The 22,798-nt window shown below is 46.4% G+C and overlaps 1 protein-coding gene across 2 annotated transcripts in view; it reads right to left on the bottom strand.

Moving 5' to 3' along the window:
- Positions 1-22,798, bottom strand: part of DYNC2H1 (dynein cytoplasmic 2 heavy chain 1) — a 480,449-nt gene that overhangs the window by 317,397 nt on the left and 140,254 nt on the right. For both annotated transcript variants that reach the window (XM_088456705.1, XM_088456706.1), the window contains exons 39-45: positions 11,675-11,882; positions 11,421-11,550; positions 5,549-5,704; positions 2,977-3,236; positions 2,629-2,875; positions 1,469-1,620; positions 1,241-1,385 (exon numbers count right to left, since the gene is read on the bottom strand). In XM_088456705.1, the coding sequence (XP_088312831.1) occupies positions 1,241-1,385; positions 1,469-1,620; positions 2,629-2,875; positions 2,977-3,236; positions 5,549-5,704; positions 11,421-11,550; positions 11,675-11,882 (1,298 nt within the window). The remainder of the gene's footprint in view (positions 1-1,240; positions 1,386-1,468; positions 1,621-2,628; positions 2,876-2,976; positions 3,237-5,548; positions 5,705-11,420; positions 11,551-11,674; positions 11,883-22,798) is intronic.

The raw sequence follows: 22,798 nt of genomic DNA, 5'->3' as shown, positions 1-22,798 counted from the left end.
AGTCAGGATAGAGGGAAATATGAATGCAGAAATGTATAGAGACATCCTGGATGAAAACCTGCTCTTGACCTCAGACTGGGGCGACTGTTCATCTTTCAGCAGGACAACGACCCTAAGAACACAGCCAAGATATCAAAGGAGTGGCTTCAGGACAACTCTGTGAATGTCCTTGAGTGGCCCAGCCAGAGCCCAGCCTTGAATCTGATTGAACATCTCTGGAGAGATCTGAAAATGGCTGTGCACCAACGTTTCCCATCCAACCTGATGGAGCTTGAGAGGTGCTGCAAAGAGGAATGGGTGAAATTGGCCAAAGATAGGTGTGCCAAGCTTGTGGCATCATATTCAAAAAGACTTGAGGCTTTAATTGCTGCCAAAGGTGTATCAACAAAGTATTGAGCAAAGGTTGTGAATACTTATGCACGTCTGATTTCTGTAACATAACAAAATGTGGAAAAAATGAAGCGTTGTGAATACTTTCCGGATGCACCGTATATTAGTGTTTGGAAGAGATGTGATTCCAAGGGTTGGGTATGAGATCCTGGTGGTCAGGATGCCGCTGGCAAGAATACCGACAGCGGCATCCCGACAGTCAGAATCCAGACACCCATAAGGAACTAAGGTAAGACTAACCCTTACCCTTAACCCTCCCCGGAGCCTAACGCTAACCTCCCCCCTGGTGCCTAAAACTAACCTCCCCCTCTCCGCACCCTAAACCTAACCCTCCCCCCTAGTGCCTAACTCTCCCCCTAATGCCTAACTCTAACCCAGCACCCTAACCCTCCCCCTAACATCCGATACTTGCCTTCGGGATGCTCATGGTCGGGAGTCTGGTGCCGGGATCCCGAAGCTGCAGGGATTTCGGCACCGGTATTTCGCCCGTTGGCATCCCACACAGCGGGATGCTGACTACATCCCGATTCCAAGGATCATTTAAAGTTCTGGAGAAGTACATGAGTGGGGAGAGTACCATGGGAAGGGTGAAGCATACAGAAGTTTTGCAGATGTAAATATGAGGAAGTGATCAGAGAAGAAACCATACATACAGAGGTCAGAGAGCTCATTTGGGGCAGCACTAGAAATAAAGTAAGTGGTGCAGCTTTTTCTAGTGTAAGATCAGGACTCTGCACAGCGAATGAGCAGCCAATTCTAGAGAATGACAGAGTAATTGGTGATAGGTATATGGTGGCAGCATTCGGCATGGAGTGGAACCGATGATAATGGTGAATGGAAGAGTTTTTACCTGTTCATAAACTTGAACCATTGACCCGGCTAATTGGTGGATTTTTGATACAGAACTCCATATTGGGTGCGTCTTTAGATTTTGGTGAAGCACTGGCTCTAAGTAGGAACTGCAAATTGTTTGCAGTTGGTCTCTTTCAGGATAGCTGCACAAGAAAAACAGAAATATGGTTTAAAATACAGATACATTTGAAACCGTGGGATATTTCGTACATACTGAAGTACTTACTCGATGGAACATATCCGAACCACGGAGGTGAATCTGGTAGTCAGTTTGTGCCGCCCGATGGTGCCCCCAGCAGACATAGAGGCCACAATCTGAATGTTTTCTAGGCCGACCCACTCAAGGTTATCGTCATAAAAGCCATGATATGTTAAAACCTTACAAAGATAAACAATGGTATACTGAATGGGTGGGTTTCATGCTTTGTAGAACAAGAACTACTGAAACGCACCAACTTTTTACAGAATGGACTTTAAACCAGAGGTTCCTAAACACAGTCCTCAAGGCACCCCAACAGTTCAGGTTTTAGAGATAGCCATGGATGAGCACAGTTGGTTAAATAAAATTGACTGAGGTACTAATTAAGTCACCTTTGGTCAAGCAAATATATCCATTAAAACCTGGACTGCTATGGTGCCTTAATAACCAAGTTGGGAACCTTTGCCTTACACAATGTTCCAAATGATGTGAAATTACAGTATAAGCTTATGCATGTTATCCTTTGTTTATTTGTTTAATTACTTAATAACTGATTTTGCTATAGTACGGTGTCATGAACAAACCAAAAATAAATCCTGATTTCTTAAGAGAATTACAGATGTGTCCTCATAAACCAGCAGTCGTTGCGCTGAATGGCGTGACTTAGAACCCGAGAGCCACGGATAGCTAGTTTTGTAGCTTCGCATTTTAGCATCTTTTTCGTACCGGAGCCGCTTATCAATAAACTTGTAGAGTATCGGGGTCTTTGTATTTGTGTTTTGCTGGCAATCATGGCAGTGTAAATGGCACGATGCAGTGTGCGGGACACAGGGTGCAGCTCAGTTATGCCAGTCTTGGGTCTCCCCTCAGGATTTCACACTGCTATAGCACACAAATCCACTAGTGGTGTACAGGGTGCTGGTGCCTTGTGCTTCAATCGAGTTAGCACTATGGAAAGGATACAAAGCTTTGCTTCGTTACAATTTTAATGGCGCACCAAACAGGGCTATTTGGTGCGATTTGAGGATAGGCTTATGTGGATACATCTGTAAGAAGAACGGATGAGCTTCCATTCTTGACGTCTCCTCTGATGGGACCTACAGGATAATCCCACCTTGCAATGCTAGGTAGGGCTGAAAGAGAGAGAAGCCAGCAAATGGATCTATACAGTAATGCATTCTGCTGACCTGCTGTAAAAACGCCACCAATGTGTTGGTCCCCCATTTGTCAGGTTTGGGGAGGTTGATGTCTTTTAAATACAGGACCAATCTCTCACAGTCCTTTGGTCTGTACACTCGGCCTGTGTTAGTGGTGATTACCAGACAGGTCTGTGTGAGCTTTTGTAAGACGTGACGGGAAGAGGTCTGTGCGCTGCAATGTACTATAGCGATGTGAGTGGAGCGGAGCTGGGAAAATGCATAAAGAAGCAGCATTCTGAAAAATCAAACGTTACAGTTACATAGATAAGGAGGAACAAACCACTAACACTGCAGAATTTAGAGATTAGTATTGTGTTGCTTCTCATTAGGTCTTACCCCTTTCCACAACCTTCTGGTCCAACTAACAGGAAGGGCTGTTTGGTGTCAGAGCCCAGCCATGGTCTGAAATAGTCCAGTCCTCTCTGGATGTCAGGAGTTCTGATAACCGGGAGAGCCTGAGGATTACTGAAGTCTTCGATAGTTAAATTTTGAGGTTTGTCAAGGCTGTAGGACATTAAGCGTCCTGTTTTATCATCATAATAAGTTTCCAATGGTTTGCGGGGATCAGGGGGAGATTCTCGAGCCCAACTGAAAACCTTCAGAGAAAAAAAAAAGTTGAAAAATGTAAATATCATAATTTGCAGCCTATGGGGTGTATGTAATAGCCTGCGACTTGCAGGCATCGGAAAGTCTGGCCTAGGTCCTAAAATGGCATTTATTTAAAAGGCAAAACCAAGCTGATTTCTTGCCAATGCCGGCAAGTTGCAGGATATCACATTAACCCCTAGAAAACAGAACTAAACAAGGAAAAATTAACATCTCTCTTAACCTCTCTCTTTCATTTGCCCATTTGTTTCTCTTCCTTTCCCAATGTGTCTCCCTCTTTCCCTCCCCTAAGTGTGTGTCGCTCTCCCTATCTTTCAACAGTGTCCCTGCCTTCCCCCTCTGTCCCTCTCCCTTTGTCCCTTTTCTGCTCTCACTTAAGCCTCAGTCCCTCTCTGCCTTCCCCCACTTTCCCTCTCCCTTCCAAATGTCTCTTCCTCTTTCACTCCCCTAAGTGTGTTTCTCACTGTTCCCAAGTCTGTTTCTGTATCTCCCTTCCTCCAGACTGTCTCACTCAGTCCTTTCCACCAGTGCCCCTCTTCCTGTCTCCCTTTTCCTGTCTCCCTCTACCTTCCCACAGCATCCCTATTCCTTTCTCTCTTCCCCCAGTGTCCCTCTTCCTCTCTCCCTTTTCCCGTCTCCCTCTACCTTCCCGCAGCATCCCTCCTTTCTTTCTTCCCCCAGCGTCCCTCTTCCTCTCCTTTTTCCCCCAGTGTACCTCTTCCTCTACCTTCCCCCAACATCCCGCTTCCTCTCCCACTTATCAAAGTGTCCCTCTTCCTCTACCACTTCTCCAAATGAGTTTCCTCCTTCCCTCAGTGTCCCTCTTCTTTTCTGCCCTGTTTCCTCCCTCTCTTAACCCTTTGTCCCTCTCTCCCTTCCCCCACTTTCCTTTCTCCCTTCCCCAATGTCTCTTCCTCTTTCCCTCTCCTAAGTGTTTCTCACTGTTCCCAAGTCTGTTTCTCTATCTCCCGTCCTCCAGACTGTCTCACTCAGTGTCCCTTTTCCTCTTTCCCTTTTCCCATCTCCCTCTACCTTCCCGCAGCATCCCTATTCCTTTCTCTTCCCCCAGCATCCCTCTTCCTCTCTCTTTTCCCAGTGTCCGTCTTCCTTTCTCTCTTCTCCAAGTGTCCCTCTTCCTTCCCCCAGTGTCCCTCTTCCTTTCTCTCTTCTCCAAGTGTCCCTCTTCCTTTCTCTCCCCTTTCCTTTCTCTCTTAACCCTCTGTCCCTCTTTCCCTTCCCTCCATTGTCCCTCTCTCCCTTCCCCCCACTGTCCCTCTCTCCCTTCCCCCCACTGTCCCTCTTCCTTTCTCTCCCCTTTCCTTTCTCTCTTAACCCTCTGTCCCTCTCTCCCTTCCCCCCACTGTCCCTCTCTCCCTTCCCCCCACTGTCCCTCTTCCTTTCTCTCCCCTTTCCTTTCTCTCTTAACCCTCTGTCCCTCTTTCCCTTCCCCCACACTGTCCCTCTCTCCCTTCCCCCCACTGTCCCTCTCTCTTCCCCCCACTGTCCCTCTCTCCCTTCCCCCCACTGTCCCTCTTCCTTTCTCTCCCCTTTCCTTTCTCTCTTAACCCTCTGTCCCTCTCTCCCTTCCCCCACACTGTCCCTCTCTCCCTTCACCCCCACTGTCCCTCTCTCCCTTCCCCCCCACTGTCCCTCTCTCCCTTCCCCCCACTGTCCCTCTCTCCCATGGGAACGCCTCCGTTTGGGCTGCCACCCCTCCCGGCCCGCCTTCCAAACGGGGCGAGCTGTCAATCAACATCGACAGCTCGCCCCCTTTGGAATGAGACTCCCTCGTGCGCATGCGCACTGGCAAAACATCGAGGCGGCTGTGCGGTCATAGACCGTACGGCCGCCTCTGAATAAGGTCCACAGTGCTCTGTAGCGATATTAGTACATAATGTATCTTATGGTCTGTAAATTAGCAAATGCACTGAAATGGTCATACAATATTTTAGTTGTGACTTCGTTGTCTGATCACTCCATGCCCCTGGTTTTTGGCTGCTTGGAGCCAATCTTTTACTAGGTAGTACAGCTTTATGGCACTTTTCCTACAAATGCTTTAAAGAGCTGAATAAAAAGTTATGGTTACTGCTATAATTTATAAAGTGTGCTTGAAGAATTTATACCTACAATATATATATTTTCCTACAACTTGGCAGACTTGGCATATGACAAGCATAACTTGCTAGCCAGGGGACAGGTACAAAAACATCAGCAAACTCTTTCATAAATGTGAGGCCCCAGTTTGCACATTTGCGGCATGTTTATAAAGTTCTCTATCTGCTTTTTTTCCTTCATTAATTACCTCTTTGGCAAAGTCATTTCTGGACTTCATATTGAGATTTCCTCCAAGGCCTCGGATCAGACTAATAATGAATTGACTCCGGTCAGTGCAGCCAGGAAGATGAGACAATCCATTCATAACCGTTCCAATAAGACTGGTTTCCACCACAAAGTCATTCTGCGGAGGGCAGACACCGTTAAAAGGACTGACAATCAGGGACTTACCTTGCAATAATATGAGATAATGAACAAAAAGGTGTTATTACAATTCACATTAATACATTGCTTATTGCACAATTATAGTGTTAAATAAAGACCAGCATTGCAGTCACTTAATAATACAGTCGTCCTTTCAGTTATGCTTGTTCTATGGATAGAACAGACATCTAAAATTATGAAGGTTATTACCCGTTTCACTATATAGATATGTTTATCTGCGCAAATCAAAAAATACGGGGAGTAAGGCTGAAATATTTCCGTAGGAGGAGTAAGGTTTCCCTGCCTCACAAATCAATATACTAGTATACACTAAAAAAACTGCTTGGTGCAATAAATATATAAGTATAGAGAGAAAAGATGAGGCAGATTAAGGGGTAGATTTACTAAGCTCTGTGAATGAAAAATTACAGCTAGGAGCCAATTGGTTGGTAGTTTATCACTCTCCAATTTATCACTTTCCAGGGTATAAAATCGGGAAACCGGCTGCCTTAATACCGACAGCCGCCTTCCCGACTGTCATATCCCGGCGAGGGTGAGATGCCGGTCGTCTAGATGTAGACGCCTGACATTTCCCCGACGCCGGGAGACCGGCGCCTGGGATCCTGATCAAAGGGATGCCGGGCGCCGCGAGCGGACAGCCGCATGGGGGGGGGGGGGGAGAGGGTTAGGTTTAGGGCACCGGGGGGAGACTTAGGGTTAGACAACCCCCGGGAGGGTTAGGGTTAGGCTAGGGGGAGGGAGGGTTAGGGTAAGGCAACCCCGGGGGGGACTTAGGGTTAGGTACCCCCCGGGGGACTTAGGTTTAGGAAGCGGGGAAGGGGGAGGTTAGGGTTAGGCACTTAAGGGGGAGGTTAGTGTTAGGCACCCCTAAGGAGGGTTAGGTTAGTTTATACTTACCTTAGCGACGATCGGGCTTCCACTGCCGGGAACTCTGCTTTTGTCGGCCAGGCGTTGCCGGCGGTATTTCATACCGATTCCCTTTCCAGAGCTTAGTACATCTATCCCTAACTGTTTAAGGAAGGAAAATTCTTTAAAGAAGAGATTTGCTGCACACCTGAGGCACTCTCTCTGCTTACACTAAATCTTGAAGAGGGGGTCATTTCAGCTGAGCTTATTTTGTGTGTAGAACAATACCCTAGAACGGGTATCCCAAAAAAAAAATGTATTTGCTTCCATTTGTAGAGGGGTGTAGTATGTAATACCGCCGGCCACATGTCCCGACAGAGCCTAAACCCAAGTCTCCCAGGGGGGGGTGCCTAACCCCAAGTCCCCCCCGGGGGCCCTAAAACCTAGCCCCCAACACCCCCCAGCGGCTGTTCGTGCCCGGCTTACCTTTGTTCGGTATGCCGGGCGTCGGGCTCCCGGCGTAGGTCTAATGACAGGTGTTGGGTCTTCGACGCCTGTCATTAGTACCTTGCCGGGATTTGACAGTCGGGAAGCCTGCGTTCAGCATTTAGACTGTCGGCTTCCTGACTACACCCCTTGTAGAGTTGTTGTGGTTGGCCGAATGTTGCCGACACCATTTAACAGGTTTAATGCACGTTTAATTCATCAAGGTCAATGGAGTGACCTTCACTGTATGTGCAAAGTTATTAATCGCATGTGAAGTGAGTTTGAGATGCGGTTTCAATTGCATTTGACCTTGTGTTTGTAAACGCTTGGCAGATCCATATTTGCACAATATTTAAAATTTTTGTATTCGCACATACTGCTGTTTATTCTGTAATTATAATGCTCGTTGACCTTAGTTGTTTTTTTTTCTCATCTTAATGTTATCCTGGTAGGTTTCTCATTCCCACTTGCAGTATCTACTAAAGTCAAATATAAACAATCTCTGCCAGTTTCAGCTCTATAAAATGTAATTTTCTGTGAAACAAAATCTTGCTTTTGCAGAGTGAGAACATTTACATGCACATCATGTGCCTAGCGTTCTGCTAGTTCTGCCCATCAGATTTTCATATACGGTTATGGCTTCAAGATGATCCGATATATTCTTCCAAGGCATTTTGTAACGCTGACAAACATCTGCAGTGTTGATGGCCTAGAAGGGTTTAAACTCTGCTATAAGCCACAGGATAACATGGCACCATAGGCAGCACTGTATTCATACATTGATCTGTATATGCTGTTCAGTAATGGGAGCCACTTTCTTAGATTCAACAAGACCGTGATTGTCTATACACAGTAATTACTAATACATATCACACACACACACGCAAATTATTTCTAAAGTTAAGTGAGATTGAGAAGGGTCTCACTTTCTTGGCCATAAATATTTAATGAAAACCAATGTCCCCATTAATGTACTTTGTTTAGTACAGTTTGCTTATAAACATGTGTTTCTAATATTAAATTTAAAGTGCAGCCCTTAAGAAAAACTTTGATGTAGCCCCTAGAACCAATCACACAGCACAGCTCATACCAGTCAGGTGCATAAATATTGGGACATTTTACAGAATTGTCATATTTTGGCCTCTATTCACCACAATGGCTTTGAAATGAAACAAACAAGATGTGCTTTAACTGCAGACTTTCAGATTTAATTTGAGGGTAATTACATCCAAATCAGGTGAACGGTGTAGGAATTACAACGGTTTCTATATGTGCCTCCCACTTTTTAAGGGGCCAAAAGTAATGGGACAAACTAAACAATCCTAAATCTAATTTTCACTTTTTAATACTTTGTTGCAAATCCTTTGCAGGCAATTACAGCCTGAAGTCTGGAACGCATAGACATCACCAGATGCTGGGTTTCATCCCTGGTGATGCTCTGCCAGACCTCTACTGCAAATGTCTTCAGTTCCTGCTTGTTCTTGGGGCATTTTCCCTTCAGTTTTGTCTTCATCAAGTGAAATGCATGCTCAATCGGATTCAGGTCAGGGGATTTACTTGGCCATTGCATAACATTCCACTTTTTAGCCTTAAAAAACTCTTTGGTTGCTTTTGCAGTATGTTTTGGGTCATTGTCCATCTGCACTATGAAGCGCCGTCCAATGAGTTCTGAAGCATTTGACTGAATATGAGCATATAATATTGCCCGAAACACTTCAGAATTCATTCTGCTGCTTTTGTCAGCAGTCACATCATCAATAAATACAAGGGAACCAGTTCCATTGGCAGCCATACATGCCCACGCCATTACACTACCATCACCATGCTTCACTGAAGAGGTGGTATGTTTTGGATCATGAGCAGTTCCTTTCCATCTCCATACTCTTCTCTTCCCATCACTCTGGTACAAGTTGATCTTTGTCTCATCTGTCCATAGGATGTTGTTCCAGAACTGTAATGGCTTTTTTAGATGTTGTTTGGCAAACTCTAATCTGGTCTTCCTGTTTTTGAGGCTCACCAATGGTTTACATCTTGTGGTGAACCCTCTATATTCAGTCTTGTGAAGTCGTCTCTTGATTGTTGACTTTGACACATATACACCTACCTCCTGGAGAGTGTTCTTGATTTGGCCAACTGTTGTGAAGGGGTTTTTCTTCACCAGGGAAATAATTCTTCTGTCATCCACCACAGTTGTTTTCCGTGGTCTTACGGGTCTTTTGGTGTTGCTGAGCTCTCCGGTGCGTTCTTTCTTTTTTAAGAATGTTCCAAACAGTTGATTTGGCCACACCTAATGTTTTTGCTATCTCTCTGATGGGTCTGTTTTGATTTTTCAGCCTAATGATGGCTTGCTTCACTGATAGTGACAGCTCTTTGGATCTCATATTGAGAGTCGACAGCAACTGATTCCAAATGCAAATGTCACACCTAGAATCAACTCCAGACCTTTTACCTGCTTAATTGATAATGAAATAATGAGGGAATAGCCCACACCTGTCCATGAAATAGCTTTTGAGTTGATGGTCCCATTACTTTTGGCCCCTTAAAAAGTGGGAGGTCCATATAGAAACCATTGTAATTCCTACACCGTTCACCTGATTTGGATGTAATTACCCTCAAATTAAATCTGAAAGTCCTGCAGTTAAAGCACATCTTGTTTGTTTCATTTCAAAGCCATTGTGGTGGTGAATAGAGGCCAAAATATGAAAATTCTGTCAATGTCCCAGTATTTATGCACCTGACTGTAAGTACAGCAACCGTATACATTACATTAATGCATATAACAGAGATGGGACTTTCATTTAATAACCCTTTCACATGACAAAAACACAGGTCCAACCCCTTTCACACTGCTCCTTCGACCCGGTTTATTTCCGGGTTCGTTCACACTGAACCCGGGTCAGCCCTATAAAACCCTATTAATATCATTAAAAATTTACTTTTTCAGGCTCACAAAGATAAGATGACAAAAGGGAACAAAAAGGGAGGGGTGGGCACTGCTGCCAGCATTGCAGGAATCATGGCTGTTGGATTACCACTGTGTAGCCCTGAGTTCACCAGTGTTTGTGCTTTACTGCTGTTTGATTCAGCCAGTGAGAGCATGATGCAGCTTCTGACAGCATAGTGTACAGTTCACTTCTTCATCACTCCAATTAGCTGTCACTGTAATGACAGTAGTGGTATTAACCCCTTTCAGACTGTTGGAATGCTGCCTCGGCTGTTGTCTGCAGTGTACTGCCTGTGTGTCTGGCTGCTGACATCATCAAGTGAGACCCAGGAACATCCAATCAGCTGTGTTTGCCTTGTACTGGGTTGGATAACCCGGCTAGGGCCTGTTCACACTGCACTACGACCTGGGTCTGTGCAGTGTTCAACCCTGGTAGAATGCAGGGTTGAAATGCCGGGAATTTTTCTGGTGGCGTGTTCACACTGCACCTCAACCCGGGTCGACCCGGCAATATCCTGGGTTACTTTTGCGATGTGAAAGGGGCATAACTCACATTCTATGGTATCTGAAACTGGGGATGGGTACGGGATTCCGGCAGTCAAAATCCTGATGCGGGCATCCAGACAGGGTTAGGATACCAACACTTGTCGGTAGGTATCCTAAACCTCCCTCCCCTAGTACCTAAACCTAACCTCCGCCTCCCCGCACCCTAAACCTAACCCTCCCTCCCTAGTGCCTAACCCTAACCCACCCACCAACCCCGCTACTTACCTTTGAGATGCTGACGCCGGGATTCTGACAGAATACCGGCGCTGGAATCCCGACCCCTAAGTGCCAGCATCCCCTGTGGCGAGATACTGGACGTATCCCCTGAAACTAACTTTTCACTGTTTATCCAGAGGGAGAAGCGCTTTACTCCAGACGGTAATGTCCGCTCTACACTAGTATTTGACATGCAATGAATCTGCAGAGACGGTGGTGCCTGGCAGGAAGTCTCATTACAAGCATTCAAGAGTTTCACCCACAGCCAATTTCATTTTGATCAATCCTATAAAGTATGCAGCAATCACCTTTTTCTTTACTGTTTATGAAGTGCGAATAGACTCTAAATGTGCCGGGGGTGCGTGATACACGGAGGGAGCAGAATTATCCTCGGCAGGCTTGGATCGCTCATTTCATTACAATATTATGACTTTGAGACATGAATTTATACTTATTCCTTGCACTTGCAGAGTAGCGTAGAACACATCAAACTGTTTAATTCTGTCATAGCCAGCAGCATGAAACACATCAAGCGATAGTATTTCATCCTTTCATTGCCGGCAGTGATCCAACATACTGCCGGTGACCCAGAAAATATATAAAAATGTAGAACATCACATATTTCTTGGTAATGTACCTGCTTAAGAACCCAATTTAAAGCCTTCTCAAAATAGTCTGCAATCCAGTTTTCCAAATTATGTCTGTGTGTTTCTGGCTGTCCCCGGAGCCAGGAACGGATCAGAGAATTCAGATCAGTGTTTTCATCACTTTTGGTAAAAAAAAAAAAAAAGAGAGAGAAAAAGTTATTTAAGTAAAGACGGCCTTGTTTACGGACTCCAAGTAGAACGTGTAAGATCAGGAATGCTCCCCGTGGGGCACAATTATGTTTACCTTAGGAATATCATTCCCATTCTGGATATAGTGGCTGGAGAGGCGCTGCTAAGGTCGTGTGTTTCAAAGACAAAGTTAACATTGGGACCAAACTGAATCCTTTCCCCGCTGGGCATAGTTAGGAGACGGTTGTCATCGAGAACAGAGTTTAAGGATTCAATCCACTCGGGGTCAATGTCACCGTCACAGATTATCCAGGAACTAACTTCTATGTACATAAACATAAAAGAGGGGAAAAGTAAAATAGTACTGCTTAGTAATCAAGAAACAAAGCTAAAGAGAAGAAATACAACTACAATTAGCACTTGCTTGTTACAATTAAAAATACGGGGTAAAGGGCAATGTAACCTTAATCTTAATATGCTTCACAGTCCATAAACATATTCATTTAAAAATATAGTAGAGATAATTAAAGTGTACTGCACAGCAAATTTACACCAAACTATAACCCGACTAGGTCCATGTAAGAAAGTATGCAGTGCTGTAACAGGGCACTAGGGGCGCCATGGGCCAGCCCAGCCCTTACATGCACATGGGACATCCATCATGGACTAGGAGACTGGGACCTGGAGCGCAGAGCGCATAAGGATGCGCCAAACAGCTCTTCCTGAGCAGATCTCCAGGCTACCGGCCAAATACAGGTGCCTTAGCCTTGCGACATGGGGTGTAGCACCAACTGCACAGTGTTACAGCCCGCACCACCCGGGCGCAGGCCAGCCCGCACCACCCGGGCGCAGGCCAGCCCAGCACGCACCACCCGAGCGCAGGCCAGCCCGCACCACCCGGGCGCAGGCCAGCCCAGCCCGCACCACCCGAGCACAGGCCAGCCCGCACCACCCGGGCGCAGGCCAGCCCGCACCACCCGGGCGCAGGCCAGCCCAGCCCGCACCACCCGAGCGCAGGCCAGACCGCACCATCCGAACGCAGGCCAGCCCAGCCCGCACCACCCGAGCGCAGGCCAGCCCGCACCACCCATCTCAAGGCAAATATTAGGACATCAGTCATTTCACTATTAATTCAACAAACAAAAGTATTTGAAGATGCTTCTGGCGGGTGTGTAAGAACAGGGTGCTACAAATGACAAGTTAAAATCTTCAAAAACAATCCAATATTCCAAATTACATTAAATTATAAATTATAGTAGTGAACGATGGTGAGAGAAGCCTTACAGCTAGACACACCTACATTATTACATTATCCACTGGCGTTAGTGCAAATGATAATGAGATGGAGCTAAAAAGACTCTGTTTTAATATTTGTTTTCAATTTTTATTACATTTTCTAATAAGTAAGGACAGTCATTTGTGAAGTTTATTTTATCCCCCAGAACACAGGTTGTATTTTGCTGATTAGAATCAAACGTTCCAGAATAAATTATAAAACAGACTGAAAAACACATTTTTATTTATTTTTTTCTTCTTCACCCCATAGGGGACACAGGCATAGATCATAGAGCAGGAGGAGTCCAGGCACCAACTTGTTAAGCTTCTTCTCCCAGCAGCCCCAGCTCCTCCTCCCCTATACCCCGCCCCGGGCGGGCCACAGCTCCCCAGCGCTCCCTTGGCACGCTCCCTCACTGCAGAAGCAATGCCATAGGGATTCTCTTCCCCTCTGCCCACCAGCCGAGACGTTGAGCAGCCATTTTAACCTGTGCCTGCTTCAGCTGGTCTCTGGAGAGCAGTAGAAAGGCTCCTTGTCTCCCTGTATACCTCCTCCTCTGAGTTCAGGTTATACATTAAGCACCTTCCATCTGAGTGGGGTTTGGATAGTTGAGTTAACTGCCCACTGTTATCCCATTCAGTGTTTCTGTGTGCATGTACAGTATTTGCGTTTACGAGTATAGTTTTTTCTCACCTGTTCTATAATTTTTTTTTCCGTCTACCTATTCTTTATGACATAGAGGCTAATTCAGCAAGTGAAATGTTGAATGCAGGTTCCCGATTATCGGGAATCTGCATGTACGCAGGACCCATTCTACGAATCTGTAGAACGGGTTATGTGTGATCGCACGCATCCCCTTCTATGCCTCTGCCTGATTGACAGGCAGAGGAATTTAAGGTGCCGGGTCAGAGGGAATCGGCTTTGCCGGAAACAAGGGAGTGTCCGCCTAGTTTTCCGGGAGTGACATGGCCAGGGGCTGTGTCCATGAATGCAGTTTCTGGCCTCGTAAGCCAGCGGAATCTTACTGGCCGCGATGGTGTTCCCAGTCATACACCTCCTACTGCATTTACATATTAGCAAGGATGGAATTGCAAATCTGCTTGCGTGCAGCTTTGCAATTCCATCCTAAGCTGAATCACTCCCATAGAACGGTTTAGTAAATTCTTGTTTGTAAAGCCCCATTATGGTGGTGAGGTCACATTCATTGCATTTCCCCTTATATTGCACACAGTAGTTTACCTAGCTGGTGTGTGGGGATTGCCCTGGATTGCGGTACCATGTCTTCCAAGGGCAAAGCTCCCAGGGATGGAGGTGCTTCAGTGTTGCGTTACTTCAGGACTTGTACCACTGTACTTTGGGCCTGATTCAGACCCACTTGCGAGCGGCTGTCCGCTCGCAAGTGGGTCGATGTTATGGACTGAGCATGCGCACGACGGAGGGAGCTCCGTCGTGCGCATGCGCCAGACGCGATGATCGAAGGAAAGTCCTTCGCTCGTTGTGTCCGATCAAAGGGGGCGTGCTGTCAATGTTGATTGACAGCATGCCCCCTTTGGTGGGCGTGCCGGGGGCGTGCCTCCCTGACGGGGGCGTTCCCACGGGAACGCCTCCGTCAAAAGCCGGCCCACTGACATCACTAGTGATGTCAGTGGGAGTGATTTTGGCTCTGATAGAGCCAAAATCACTCCGGAGCTTGCGGTTGAAAACCTCAACCGCAGGCTCCGGCTCGCAATTTCGATGGTCGCGATGGTCTCGACCATCGCGCCCATCACAATGCACGCTCGTATAGCCTGTGGGTGGTGACCCACAGCTATACGAGCGTCCAGGAGGACGCTCCATGAAAATGGAGCCCGGCCCTCATTCAGAGCGTACGGCTCTGAATGAGGGCCTTTCTCCTTAGGCTTCGGACCACGATGGGCTCTGTGTCTGATGTTTCGCATATTTGCAACCAGAGGATCAGTCAGCCAGGACTTCCCCCTGGAACCGGCTTGGGGTACCTCTCTCAAAGGAAATGTTGCAGTTGGCTAACAGACTGGCACCCCAGGGATTGCTTTCCCTACTATTATCCCTACAGGGGTCCAGCGGTTCCCAGTTGTACCGTCTAGGTGTATCTTGCAGCATTCTGCCTTAGAACCGCCATGGATGCAGTTCTACTCGCGTTTCATGCAGTTGTCTGCATCTTTCCAGCAGAGGCTAGACCGAGACCGCACTTCAGGTGCAGACGCTTCCATCGAGATAGGTGGTCGCCCCTGTCCAGTTAGGATTCAGACTCTAGGTTTCCTCATCTCACAAGGATATTATATCCAATACTTCAGATGAGGAGACCTTCTTCTATCACGTAGGATTACCTATATATGTAGAAGCCCTGTTTAAGGAGGTGAAAGCTATCCGCCGCATGGAAGATAGGCGGTGAATGCTATCCTCCGCATCGAAGATGCCAAGCGGGGCCCTAAGGCTAGTGCTCCAGTCTTCAAGCGTCAGAGGGTAGTTTCGGCAGAATTTCCGTCTTCTGCGCAGCTAGTGGACCTTCTAGCAGAGGCGTGGGCTCACCCTAAAAGGAGTCTACAGGTTTCTAAGTGCATTGCCCCCTTCAATCCGATAACTGCTGCGGACCAGGAAAAATGGGAATCAGGTGGATGCTCACATTGTCCGCCTAGTCAAAAACACTACCCTTCCTTATCCAAATATGGCATCCCTTAAGGATCAGACAGACAACGTTGGAATTTCCCTCAAAAGGGACTTCTATTCAGTAGGTGCTATTGCACGTCCAGCTCTGGCTTCCACCTAGGTGGCTAAAGCCATCAGAGTTTGGTCAGATGCTCTTCAGGAGGGCCTCAGCTCGGGTACCCATAGGAACGAGCTATTGACGTTAGAGGAGCACATCAGAAGGCGGCCTAATATCTAGGAGAGACAGCAATAGATCTTAGACTTAGTGTCTTAGCCTCCAGGGTGATAGCATCCTCAGTAGCTGCTATGTGAGCCCTCTAGCTTTGGGCCTGATTCAGACCCACTCGCGAGCGGCTGTCCGCTCGCAAGCGGGTCGATATTATGGACTGAGCATGTGCACGACGGAGGGAGCTCCGTCGTGCGCATGCGCCAGACGCGACGAGCGAAGGAAAGTCCTTCGCTCGTTGTGTCCGATGAAAGGGGGCATACTGTCAATGTTGATTGACAGCACGCCCCCTTTGGTAGGCGTTCCGGGGGCGTGTCTCCCTGACGGGGGCGTTCCCACGGGAACGCCTCCCGTCAAAAGCTGGCCCACTGACATCACTAGTGATGTCAGTGGGAGTGATTTTGGCTCTGATAGAGCCAAAATCACTCCGGAGCTTGCGGTTGAAAACCTCAACCGCAGGCTCCGGCTCGCAATTTCGATGGTCGCGATGGTCACGACCATCGCGGCCATCAAAATGCACGCTCGTATAGCCTGTGGGTGGTGACCCACAGCTATACGAGCGTCCAGGAGGACGCTCCATTTTCATGGAGCCCGGCCCTCATTCAGAGCGTGCGCTCTGCTCAGAGCGTACGGCTCTGAATGAGGGCCTTTGTTCCTGGCATGCTGAATCAGACTTTAGGAAGGTCATATAGGCTCTTCTGTATTCAGGAGTCATTCTGTTTGGTCCTGATTTGGATTAGATTGTAGCCACAATGACAGCGTCCAAGACTGCCTTCCACCCTTCTGTGGCAGTCCCTAGGTCGTGTACTTCTAATTCTTGCTCCTTTCATCCGGAGGGAAAGGCCAGGGGTCAGCCTTTCCTTTCTAGAGGTTTCACGTTTACTCTTCCAAAGGTTCCAAGCCCTGAGCTAAACAGCCCTGGTCTACCAGTTGCCTACCACCAGGCCTACTGACAAGCTTGCCGCTCAATGAGGCAGGCCTCTACCCGGGGGGGGTCCCAGCATGGGAGGCCAACTTCTGCTGGTTCCGAGACCTGGATGGCAACCACACTGGATGCCTATGGGCAAGGTGTTCTCTCCATGGGCTACGCTCTATCCTCTCCAATGCGGCCTCGGAACCAATATTTTCCACAGACTTTCCAGTGGATTTAGACAAAGCAGAAGCACTGAGGGAGTTTATTTGCTCCCTGCTGGCCTCCAGAGTACTTGTTCCAGTTCCCCCGTCTCAGAGAGTTAGGGGTTTTTCTGCCAACTACTTCTTAGTTCAGAAGCAGACAACCACTTCTTAGTTCAGAGTCCAGCCAATTCTCAACTTGTAAACCCTCAACAGGTTCTTGTGGGTCCCCACATTCGGATTTTGGGGGAGTTCAGGGACTACTTGGATTCCAGAATGCCTATTTGCATGTTCCTATCCAGCTCAGTCAGTTTCCTCTGGCTTGTGTTCAGGGAGGAGCATTTCCAATTTCAGGCATTGTCTTTTGTTCTTTCCAAGTCCTCTTGGATTTTCGCTAAAGTCATGGCGGTCATGGCAGCTTATTTACGCTGCAGGGGCATCAGGATTCTACCTTCTCTAGTGTCAAAGCTGAATAATTGAGTGAGACAAGTTCAGTTTAAAATTTAATCGCAGCGACGCCATTTTGGAAATGAGATCACAAGACACCATTTTGTGTGGTCAGCATTAATTCAAGTTATAACCCATTAACTAAGAACAGATGGCAATGTTTTTGTTAACACCAAGGGCAACGGGAAAAACCAGCTTTCTAAGTAGATAAGGAGAGACAATGGGTATTTTTACATACAAATTGGGAATCCCGGGATGCAGATAAAGTATAGTTGTGGCAATTGTAATATAATATCTACACAATTGGATTTGCCTGAATACTAGACAAGATGTCTCCTAATCCCATAGTTTGAGGTGATAATACATTTGCACTTCACACAAGTGTCTGTGAGAAAAAAAGAGGTTTTGTTTTCCTTTGAACACAGCAGGTGGGGGCCTGCTGACAGAGGGCATGTCGAATTACAACCCTCAGCCATCCACACTGCTGGAGGTTCACTTCGTGTATGAGAGATTATGCACTTAAATCTCACCCATTAATAACTAGCGTCCTTATATCAAACCCCAAATACCCACACACTACATATTCGCACATAAGGTTCCATAAGCATCAAAATGTATGATTCAAGTTGGTTAAGTTAGTTTAAATGCTAAGAAATAGAGGTTTTTGATATCTAAGGTATTATATATGATAAGCAAGGTATGTTTGATCTCGTTCTGATGCCTACGCTTTTTACAGAATCCCGGTGTTATCGGTGGAGAGATCGCATCATGCAAACTCAAGTTATGGATCGCAGAACTTATAAGCAACAAAATGTTTTAGTTGATGGAATGTTACAGGAGGCGTTACCAGAAAGACCCCGGCTGTTAGAGGCAGGGAAAGTCTATTTAAAACAACCTGTTAAATGTGTCGTTACATATGCTCCTCCTCTGGGAACCAATGAGATCAGCAGGAAGTTTCCCCTTTGTCCTGTTTCAGTCTGGGGGGGAATAAATACATGTGTCCAAACACTGGTTTGCCAGTTCATGCTGAATTTTGGGTGAACTGAGGATATCTAGTCAGAAGTCTATCTCTGGGTCCGAAGGCGCAGCGTATGTATAATCGTACTTGGTCTGTATTATTTCCTTTTTACGCCTAAATTATGTATGTATAGATTGCGTGTAACTGACTGTACTTTTACCTGAATAATACTTGTGCGTTGGAACCACAGATTCCACTCCTGTCTTTATTTGCGGTTAAACTGCGTACGCAATTAGCGTTGTGTTTAGAGGTTTATAGGCAGGTTTTCTCTTAGAGGTTCTAGGCAGGTGAATCTTAGAGGTTTATAGGCAGGTTTTGTCTTAGAGGTTCCAGGCAGGTGAATCTTAGAGGTTTATAGGCAGGAATATATTAAAAGGTTTATTTACAAATTTAACAGTGGGGGCTCGTCCGGGATATCACACTATCTGATACACGATAACACTCCGTCAGTCCTCTCTCAGCAAAAGGGTGGAGGCGCCTTTTGAGAGACGCATTAGTCTTTCATTACCACAGTGTTGCTGAGAGCGTACTGCCGGTTATTGTGTAGAGGAAGCGCTGATTAGAATCCAGGGACAAGAGAGGAAAAAGTTTGTTTTCCTCTGTTGATAGAACCTTGTGTTTAGAGGGGTGCCACAGTATTGAGTATGCGGCTGAGATGCATTTTTGCGTACGCAGTTAAAAAGTCATTATACGATTGTGTGGTAGTCGCATAATTGTGTATGCGGCCGGTCGCACAATAAGCGTATACGCACTTCCGGTTCTGCTGCCACATGTTTAAACAAAGCCATTAAGGTTTACATTTTTTTCTATCTACCAATATCCGGGTTAAACGTTTATTTTCTGCGCAGAGAAAAAGTGGGTAACAGTGAGTATGTGTTGGACAGTTAAGGGTATCATATGATCCTTAAGGGCTAGGTGCAAGGGTTAGCCTAGCCGATCGGTAAGCAGCTTACCGTTCAGTACACAGAGCAGGTGTATGGTTTGTTATTTTTGTTAGGGACCGGCTCTCAGTGTGACTGCAGTGTTCAATAAAATTTGAGCATTGTAGTTGAGCCGCACTAGGTGTGATTGTGAGCTGAGAGATAATAGGTGAGCGTGGCGCATCTAGAAATTTCGTACGTAGGTGAGCGTGGCGCATCTAGAAATTTCGTCCGTTGGCTGAGCGTGGCGCATCTAGAAATTTCGTCCGTAGGTGAGCGTGGCGCATCTAGAAATTTCGTCCGTAGGTAAGTGAAAGTATCTTGATTGTCTTTCCCCAGTTTAAATTTTTATTGAAAAGCGTAGGAGTTGTCTCAGAATGGGAGCCATGCAAACAGTAGAAATGTTAGGCAATGATGTGCTGCTAATGGAGGTGGATCAGCCCGTCGTATTATGCATACTATATATGGTTTAATATGACGAGAAAGAGTGTTAGACCGTTTCCCAGACTTGGTAGTTTTGATAAAAATGTGTTAGATAATGTCCAGGATCACATCAGTATGGTGAGATCCCGAGACAAAAAGATTAAGTATTTTGAATGTTTAAAAATATGGCAGCATGAAGAGGATGCTTGGCTTAAAAATGTGCAAACGACGCAAACTAGCGTTGCGAACGCATTGCCAGAAAATACATCCACGACGCTGAGATGCAATACGGGCGAGCCACAAATTAGCGCGCACGTGCGGCAAAGTAGCGTTGTGGAGAGTATTGCCAGCAGTTCACGCTCACCTCCCCCACCTTATGTGGATGGAGGTGCAAGTACGGTTACCAAAAATACCAATAAAAATGTAACAAGCAACTTGTACCCTCTCTTAAGCAACCATAAAGAAAGTGTTTATGATATGGATGATGAGCCTATTGTAATGTCTGCCATTTCCCATGCTGTGCAAATGATAGATGCTGCATCACCACAATCACGGGTGGTGCCGCCATCTCCATCGGTAACAGCAAGGGAAGTGTTAACACACTCTGCACCCATAGAGGAAGTTGTTAATACCGTACGTAGCAGCAGCAGATTAAACCCCCAGCCAGGTAATCAGGTCAGAGGTAGCAACGCTGCCGGTCTGCATCCCATTCGGACAATAACTGTTCCGAATGGAAATGCAGATGCAAACGGTGTAGTGCCCACGAGGGAAGTAATAATGCATTGTCCATGGACAAGAGCAGAACTGAATTCCATCATAAATGATTTCCCCAATCCCAAAAAGGAACTGTTACGTTCTGGGTTATTTGTGGACCCGGGGTGGTAGCAGGAGCGATCACAGAAGCAGATTTGTAAATAAAACTAGGATTTTTAATAAGTGCTCGAGTGGACATATAATGTGGCAGTAAATAAAAGTCCAGGAAAATATAAATGTGCACAAGAGTTCTGTGGTGGGAGCAAAAGGGTTAATGTCCAGGTAGAAACAATTAGAGCAGTCCAGGTGTGCAGGTAGTGAAACTGAAAATAAACAAGCCAGGTTTGCAGATAGTGAACTGAAGTGCAGGATGTCAGCAGGCTCAGGCACTCAGGTATGGGCAAGGGTGATGGAGGTAGCGGGGTAGTCCAGTGGGAACTAGGAGCTGACAGGCAGACTGGCAGACAGCGGATTCACAGGAACAGGAAAGCACAGAGAACTCCCTCTCAGCTAGGCTGAGATACACGTTGCACTGGCAAAGAAGGAAGGCACTGACCCTTCCTAAATACCCCATGCCGTGCTGTTACTGGCCGGAGGGAACATGTGACTCACCAGGATTGGCCAGCCGCATCACCTGGCCAGAAGGCAAGATGGCAGCGCCCATGCCAAACGGAATGGAGACGCCGCCAGGCCATACCAGCGCAGAGTGACAACAGGCCTGCACAACAACGCGTGCAGCCAAAGCCCCCCGCCAGACACCAGCTCCGCCACCAGACAGCCCGCGCCACAATGACCTCACAGGTAACACTCGCCTAGCGCCATGCTGAAATACCCTGGCCGTGACAGGAACTAGCCAAATGTCAAAGATTTTTGAGAAATTTGGGTAGTTCTCATGAGCCCACTAATAAAGATTGGCGTGTAGTGTTAAGGGCCTGCCTGCCACACAATACCGACGTGACAAAATTTATCACGGACTGTGTATTGGATGGCGACGTTCCCTTAACAGACCAAGTAAACCAAGGTAATATTTCCCGCATTGTGACTCAACTGGGTGTATATTTTCCAGTAGTAGTTAACTGGAACAAAATCTTCACAATTAAGCAAAAGGAGAGTGAAACTGCAGAAGATTATTGCGACCGGGCTCTGCAGGCTATCACCCAGTACACTGGGATAGAAGATATTAAAGATAGCACTCACCACAGGGGAATGATAGTCACGGTACTCATGGACGGTCTGAAAGACGATTTAAAGATTCGGGTTCAGACCTCTCAACCTGGCTGGAGGGGACTTACAATAGATAACCTCATAGAGTCTGCCATAGAACATGATAAAAACATCTCCAAAAAGAGAGAGACCCAGAGCGAAAAACTAATGGCTGTCAGTATACAAGCTCTGGAAGGAATGACAATAACATCACAGCCAACCGACACACCTGCACCCACACACACCTGCACCTGAACAATTACACGTCCTCACCAATCCCACACCACAGCAAACACATCCTTACCCCACATATCATACACAACCACAGGTCCCATACTCATATCCCCCGCAATATCCTTACCCTCCCTATCCTTACCCATACCCACCACCTTTCCCTCTTGCTCAAATCCCACAACAATCTTTTCATCCACCCCGTTCAAAATTATGTTTTAACTGTCACCAAGTGGGACACGTAAGTAAGTACTGCAAAGCGAAGAACACCATACAGGAACACGAGTTTCCCACGAGTTCATAGGTAACCCCAGTATCTTCTCCCAGGCCTTATATGACAGTTTATATTTTTTTTCAACCTATCAATGGATCTGTTCTAATGTAAAATGTGGATGATTTATTGTTGTATTTTGGGTCATGTTTAAATGATATTAAACTGTTGTGCTTTATCTCCCACTCATAGGACACAAGGTTGCTAAGGATAAACGGCAGCCATGCCAGGCTGAGGTCGACTACTCGGAAAACTATCCAACCCAGCGGCACAGGCATTATTTAGAGCAGTAGCTATTAATAACAAGATTTAATTGCAAGAACCTGTATGCAGATACTATATCCCTAGAATTACTAAAAGTGATAGGGGGACTTATTTTACAGGTGACTTTTTCCAGAACATGCGTAAGATGATGGGTAACAACACTAAGATTATCCCAGACTGTCTTTTCCTTTATTTGCCCCCCCTTTGAGATACTGTCCAAACAGGCAGCCTCATGTGAAAAATTGATAATGAGGTTACTGTGCAGGGTCTCACGAAGATGAATGAGAATAACAGAAATTGGAAGTGTTATTAACTAACATGTCTAATGCAACCTGTCATGATGTCAAATCTGGAGGAATTTGTTATGATCCAAATTTTTTTTGTAGCTCAGGTTGTTTGACTGATCGGTGGAAAGGTCCGTATCTGACGA

Source organism: Taudactylus pleione, unplaced genomic scaffold (genome assembly GCF_031769625.1).
Source record: "Taudactylus pleione unplaced genomic scaffold, aTauple2 ptg000711l, whole genome shotgun sequence".
NCBI classification, from domain to species: Eukaryota; Metazoa; Chordata; class Amphibia; order Anura; family Myobatrachidae; genus Taudactylus; species Taudactylus pleione.
This window is presented reverse-complemented; position numbering and strand designations above follow the sequence as displayed.